The sequence below is a fragment of the Pyxicephalus adspersus genome, chromosome 5 (genome assembly GCF_032062135.1).
Source record: "Pyxicephalus adspersus chromosome 5, UCB_Pads_2.0, whole genome shotgun sequence".
Classification (NCBI taxonomy): domain Eukaryota; kingdom Metazoa; phylum Chordata; class Amphibia; order Anura; family Pyxicephalidae; genus Pyxicephalus; species Pyxicephalus adspersus.
In genome coordinates, this window is record NC_092862.1 from 64,651,275 (window position 1) to 64,658,811 (window position 7,537).

At 43.7% G+C, this 7,537-nt stretch overlaps 1 protein-coding gene across 2 annotated transcripts in view; it reads right to left on the minus strand.

Moving 5' to 3' along the window:
• Positions 1-5,778, minus strand: part of CDYL (chromodomain Y like) — a 29,291-nt gene extending 23,513 nt beyond the window's left edge. The window contains exon 1 of one of the 2 annotated variants that reach the window (XM_072411762.1): positions 5,685-5,778. In XM_072411762.1, the coding sequence (XP_072267863.1) occupies positions 5,685-5,729 (45 nt within the window). In that variant the 5' untranslated portion in view covers positions 5,730-5,778. Of the gene's footprint in view, positions 1-4,848; positions 5,201-5,684 lie in introns of those variants that run through there. The other variant, XM_072411763.1, reaches the window with a different exon arrangement.
• Positions 5,779-7,537: the final 1,759 nt, after the last annotated feature.

A 7,537-nucleotide genomic window follows, 5' to 3' on the forward strand; every position in this document is an offset into this window, starting at 1 on the left:
GGGAGAACACTGCACCTTGAAGTGGAAGGGCATGAACTAGAATGTACTGGTCCCATGGCACCATCAAAGTATCTGTCACAGACATCCAGGGATTTACTGGTCTTGTCAACAAAAACCTTGTATTCATTGCAGGGATGCTAAATGGTCCACAACTGGTACCCACTGCCTAAGAAGGCCTTCAACTTCCACATAGCTAATCTCTGCCCACTACGTAGTTGGCATACTAACTTTAAACATTAGATAAAACTAAGGCGTGATTTACAACCCAACAAGTAATAGAAGGATTTATTTCTCAGCACCTGAACTCTTTGTCCTTGATGAAAGAATGAGGAGAATCCCACTGTGGCACCATTATGACACAGTCCCTTTAGAGTGATCATGTAGAAAAAGATCTGTTCAACGTAGGAGATCTTGAATAGGCAGAGTTCAGGAACATGAAAATGGTTCAATTTCACTAGAGAGACCAAAGTTTCTGTGTCCACAATGCCCTTCTAAGCAGTTTAGGCCGGCAGATCCGTGATCATGGCCCTTCAGCCCAAATTTGCGTGTAATTAAGAGCACAAGGGACTGTCTTGAAGAAAGAACTGGAGCATGCAGGTCCGTATTGATCATCATCAGTGGGTACAAAGTTTATCTTGGCACAAAGTTTATCTAGTGGAAAGAACACTTGTACCCCGGCCCCTTTCTCTTCAGGTACAGGTAATCAAGAGCCAGAGAAAGCTTTATGTTGTTTGGAAGCCAGACAAACTCTTTCTGAGGAGTGGTTGGCAAGTATTAGTTTGACTTCAAGGAGAGAAGAGAATCGGCTGATAGGAGATGATTGTCCAGACATTCTAAAATGTAAATCTCATGTGGTTTCTTGATCGAGAGAGAGAATCTTCTTCAAGATTTAAAGAGCACTTTGGTGAAGACTTGAGGGGCATGCTTATTGAAAGACTGAAAATTTAGCTCCACATGTGGAAGTGCTTATACCAGGCTATGAAACTCAGGAACCAAAGATAGAGTGGACAAACTGAAACATGCAAATAAGGTAAGCATCTGTAAAGTCAATGGACCAGAAAAAGCCCCTGAAGAAAGGCCACCACACAGGGAACAAATTCAATTTTGAATTTGAACACATTTACAAAGGTAGTAGGTTTAACAGAATACTTGATCCTTTTTATTGAGTGGCATCAGATCAATCACAACTTGTGAAGTAAGCCCAAGGTTGCCAGTCACATGCTGCATGGCTTTATACTAGGTAATTGAGGATTGAAATACTGTAAAGGGGGCATCATCAAACATGTAACATATGAATTATGGAGACCCTGATTTAACTGAAAAGCCAACTCATCAAGAGCGTTCATTGTACAATAGTCTTCCTCACTCAACAGGGATATCAAATTGAGTCCAGAATTGGTTAAAACTTGTAGAAAACTGTACATTGGCCAGTTGTCCTCTGCCAATGGTCTTAAAGGATGCTAACAGGGTGTCTGTTTTTTTCATCTAATTAATAGACAACATGCATGCTTATCTGCATGCTTGTTTCTGACATTGACCAAAACAACCGGCTTTACATTAGGACAATTATTAATTCTTTAGAATAGGTTTAGCAACAGCAGATTATATATTACAGTGTTAAACCCAGATTTTTTTTTAAACCGGGTGGGAAGAAATGTTAGGCAGCCCCTGTATTGTGACCCAACTCTTCAGTAACCACCCAAAGACAGCCGGATGGTGTGCCCAGGCAAAAAGGGGCTGGGGAGAACACTATATTACTAAAGTATTTATATCCCCACCTGGGTACAAACACTAAATACCTGTACCTGTATAAAAACTAGAACTTTACCAAAACCACTATTTCTATGGAGAAGGAAGAGTGGGAAGGGTCTGCTGTATGCAGCAAAAAAGATAGCAACATTGATCATTGGTGATCTAGTATAGAGGACCCGAAAAACATCATTGGATGCTGTACTAATGGTAATATTGTATTGGGGGATTACAATCTAGTGTCTATGCAAGGCTTTAGTCATACTCTATGATTAACTGTTGGAACAGCGTATAAAGCAAGCTTCTGAAACTGTGAAATTAAACAACACAGTTTTCACAGTGTCTACAAAGCTCAATGGCCCAACACAAAGCACTCAACTGTGCAGTACAACATGTAGAATATTCTACTAAACAGGCTTGTTTGTTCAGATGCTTTGGATCGAGAATATTTGTGTTCTGCACATATTTAGAGCCAAAGAACCGGTGTTCTGACACCATCAGATTACCTGTAATATGTTGAATTCTACAGCCATACCCTGCAAGAGAACAGAAAACCTGGGGTTGGCTGCAGACTTATAGATTGTACAAAATGTCTAGGTTCAATTCAGTTTTCAAATAAGTAATTAAAAGGTCTAAAAAAAAATCCCATTGATTTCCAGCACTTTACCAGTTACTAATAATTGCTTTAGTGACTTTACAACATTCACAACAAGACGTACAACCAATCGCCCAGAGAGATATTATTTATACCAATAAAGCTTTAGATCCACTTTAAATTGCTGATCTTATTATTCTACACAGAGATAGGCTGGTGTTGTGAATAACCGTAAGCAAGTTGATCTAAGAATATCCAATATTCAGTATATTGATGGACACAGAACAAAGGGTGCATGACCAATACCAAATCAAACCCTAAATAAATGGTTAATATAGTACACTGGTGTTTAATGTTGTTAAATTTAAAGCTCTTCAATACTTTATCATCCCAACACCCATATTACTAAAAAGATTTCCTTCCAACTAAAGCTAGGTACACACTTGCAATAATTATTGTTAGAAAACAAACGACTAGCGATTATGCAGGATTATTTTGAACGATCGTATTGTGCAATTTTGTACATGCTGTAATGATATGATCCTTCAAATATAATCCACTAATATTGTACACACACTAGATACAATCTTATGAATGATGGAGGAAGTGACATGTAAAGGAGAAAGTGTACTGCAGAAAAATCCAGGATCACTGAACGACCGGACACACAATAGATAGTGAGGGAACTTCGCTCAATCAGATCCGCCGGGGTGGTCGTTCGTTTCCAGTGACAATCCTCGCTCGTCTGCGCCATTGTGCACTTTTTGTGACAACGATTATCGGACAATCAGTCGTTAGTTTCCAACAATAATTATTACAAGTGTGTACGCAACTTTAGTCCTCAGTGGAATTTAGGAGGCTACTTTACTAAGTGACACATTATTCCAACCAATAACCCACTGTTCTAAAAGTGAAACTAAACTTTAAAACTTGAAATTGAAAAGCAATCCCTGAAGGTATACATTAAGAAATAAAATGTTAAAAGCAAGCCATGTAAGTGTGCCTATTTAACATTGTATCAGCTACCTCTTGCAATAATTTGTACGGCAGATCTTGAGCTTTGAGTGGGAGATCCCCAACAAGGGGCCATGTAGTTTTGTAGCCATTCTCTGGTGTTAAACGAAGATTGTGCCATCAGAAAAGGAGATCAGAGACAGAAGGATGGGTTTGCCCTTCCCACTTTTACTGTCCAATCAAAAGTCTGAAGGTTAGGGACAAGTCCTAGATGTATTACCTAAAGCGCACCTAAACTCAGAATTTTCACTTTACATAGACAAAGGGTAGACAACCCTTTTATGCAAGGCCGAGAGGCTCCTGCGTCCTCCTTTTGTGCGCAGGATCCCTTTCATCAAAAGGGGAAAAAAATGCGCAGTGAGATCGGCAAGTTTTTTCCCAAACTACGTCACCCGATCTAATGCCTGTTTTGGGTGACGTAGGAAGAAGAACCTGGAAGAAAAGAGGATAGCGACACCTAGGGTGCCAGCCCAAAGATGGATACCAGGATGACACGGGGCCCGATGGAAGAAACCTCTGGAACGATCGATTGCTCTGTGGGATTGAAGGTAAGTGGATGTTTTTGTTTTGGGCACTTTTGAGTTCACTTCTTCTTTCACTCCTAAGGAGAAAAGTCAATACTAGAAATGAATGGACATAAACACAGATTATTTCGGGGTAGGCCAACCAGCAGATACGTGTATTATTTGCAGATATTGCTGCCGGCCCGGAGTCTAGTTTTAGAATGTTACTTTCCCAACACAGGGCCGAATCTGTCGGGATGTTTTTGTGGAGGACCTATAATGGGAAGATGGTGGAAGGGGCAGCTGGGACAATATAAAAAGAGAAGTATATCATAGAAGTGAGTAGAGTAATAACAGGTAAGGACTTTCCCAATACTTACATCCCCCTCTACCCAATCACACGTGTCTGCCCTCCCTCCACACGCTACGTGCCTTGCTGCCTCAGCACATTTACAAAGATGACTTTTCCTGGCAGTCTGAGCTTGCAGTGGGCTCCAGCACCCATATGTTGGCAGAGGAGTTAGAGAAAAGTCTTCTTCTATCATGTCTGCCCTCCGCAACACTTCTCCCAGCACTTTTCCCACAAACCCCCCAGTGTGTACAGCAAAGTCCCTGTCAGGGCTGCTCAGAGCTCTCCCTCATCTTCCTCATCAGGGCTGCACAGGAGGAAGGCCGGCCCAACATTTGGCTCTGTTCATGATTTCTGTCCAGCAAACTGCTTGCTGATGAGTGCTGAGCAGCATACGGGCTATTACAGAGTATACATATGAGGAAGAGGAGGAGGAAGATGAAGGTGCAGCAGCCGGTGGGAGGAAGCAGGGACAGGAGTTCAACTCCACACAAACACAACTACCGGGAGAGACACCGGGGAGGAGGAGGGGGAAAGGGGAAGAAGTGCCGCCTGGAAGGGTCAGTGGTTTCCCCACCCTCCTCCCAAGCGCCCCTGGCAAGCTGTCCGCCCGGCTGGGCTTCACTAGCTTACTGTACCTCATAGAGTTCTTCTGAAGCCATGCTGGAGGGGGCCAGGGGTGTAGGAGCCGCTGCCCGGCTGAGCAGAGTACTTTTCTTCCAGTTGTGTGTGCCTGGCCTCCTCTGAAATGCCAGTGTGCTGCTGGTGTGTGTATGTGCGCACAGGAGCTGCGCAGCCGCCTCACACACACTCAGTCGGGCACACCGAGCCGTGTGTGGAGGGATGTGTATACAGGCAGCGGCTCCCCGGCAATCCGCAGGATCTATAATCGAGTGCAGATAGGAGAGGGGGAGGGAGGGTGTAAAAGCGCGTTCCGTGCTCAGGGATCCTCTTCTTCAGTGTATCCTTCAGCACCAAGCACCGAACCGCCCACCTCCATTATTACACCCCTCCCTCCTTCCTCTCTTCTTCGGAGTCGCGGCTTTACTCCCCTCCTACTGCCCCCTCCCATTGTCCTTCTCATTCGAACCCCCCCCCCCCCCCCGACCCCGACCATTCCCCCGCACTGAGGTGCGGAGTCCGGGGTTCTTTCTGTGTTGCCCCTTCTCTGCCCATCCTCGCTGAGCCACCCATGTAAAGTTCTGGGGACCCGGCTCCTGCCCAGGAAAGCGCTCCAAACTTACCCGAACACTTCTGGTCAGAGCAGTTCCCGGCTAGCACCAGGACAGCTCCCGCCTGGGGATCAGCCCAATAGCTGTGTGCTGACAGAACCTCATCATAGCCCGCACATTCACTGTACACCATGACACTTTCATGACGAGTTATTCGCTAGTTTGGTACATTAGGCTCTGGCATTATTATACTAGAAAAAAGAAACATCAAAATTCAACTGTAATTACAAAGGAAAACTCACCTCCTCCTCGCTGTATTCGCCTCTATTGCTGTGGCTGGTCGCCATGGTGGGGAGAGCCCTAGAACTTCCTGTTGAGGATACCGACCACCCCTTGTCTGTCCTCTGAGCCCGAGCGGTCTGTCCAATGACCAGTGACACATGAGGAGAAGGCAGCTGTGCCTGGGGCTATTATAATGCAGCTCCCCCCACACTGCCTCTGCAGGGCATCCCTATTGGATGAGGGGTAGATGGGGTGTGCAGATCCCTTCTGACAGAAATACTAAAACATGGCTGTACCCCTCATGGCATTCCTAAGACCTACAGCAAGACCTTAGAAGTGGGGTTTGTAGGGAATGGGTTGGATATTGGCAGCAAAAAGTGTACTTTGAGGTAAAAATTTGGTTTTTGCCATTTTTTTGTACTCTTGAGGCAGATTCACAGTACCATGTATGACCTTGGCATTCACACGTAGAGCGGAGCCAGGTGTGGGGGTAATGTAACTTTAGCACACATTCATTAGAGTTTCATCATTATTGACCTCCCAAAGGTCAAAGAAAGCAGAACCTTAGACAAGCAGAACACGATGGGGCAAAGTAAGTGGTAAATCTATAATGTGCTAGAAAATTTCACAATATGTTAGGAAATTCTGCTTGTGTATCTGTGGGAGGAAGAGGAGGGAGGGAAAGCCAGGCTTTTGAAGGGCAACCGAGTTAAATTTAAAAACACAAAGTTTTATTGTTCCAACAACATAATTTAAAAGATTAGGAACATATAACAACTAGTTTAGCAAAAAAATAGCAATATAGTTTAGTATCATACTTGGTTAGCGATGGCCGTAAGGTGTCCCGACTGACGCATTTCGCCCGAACCGGGCTTCCTCAGGGGTAAGGGGAGACCTTAGAATTTATAACAATATACAGTATTAACAATCTATATATATATATGCATTGACTGAACATTAGACTGTGTTAGAATGTTTACAATGAATCAATAAAGAAAAAAAAATTCTGGAAATTCTGCTTGAACAGACACCTGTTTTTCAAACTACTTGTTATCTTCAGATTTCTAAGGCTATGTACACACTTGCAATAATTGTCGTTGGAAAGGATCTTTCTCGATCCTTTTCAACGACCATTCGTTGTCCATGTTCCTCATGGATCTGCCAGGACTGTCGTTTGGACGATATACACACGCAAGATTCTGGCCCGATATCGGCCCTGAGAGGATTATCGGACGAGAACCATAGCACGTGTGTACCTAGCCTAAGGAAAACCAGTGAGGTCTGGGTTTATACAAGAATCTGAAGTCTTACGATTGTATTGTTTTACTTATAAGTGTTTCCTTCTCAAAAGGCTGATTCTTTGGATTGAGGGCCATAGGTCACCTGAAGTGTCACAGTTGCGATACTGTTAAGCCTGATCTTGTTTACTGACTATTAGTGCTTAATAGATTCTAATAACAAAGCCCTATTGTTATGGGGAATGTAGACAAAAGCAGGGATTCTCTGTTTAATGCTGTTAGGCACTTAGAATACATATGTACGCACAGCAGGGTATAGTCACCCTGGACAAATGGTTGTGCTTGTTTTGGTGAAAATCTGTCACTTGTACAAAAGCCCCCTGATGTCAGTCATCAATTTGCCACAATATATTGATGAACAACCAATCCAGACAACTGTTTTGTATTTAAATGGAGGAGAGCTCAGTGGGGTTCTACTCGTTCCACCACCTCCCCTCTCCATACAACGGAAAGGCTCTGTGTGTATAGCACATTGTTCATTTATCTGTCACTGCAAACCACAAAATATTGTTTCCAGCAAAAATCCTCTAATGTCCATCAGATGTCTGTACAGGGCTTTAGGCCATGTTCAGACT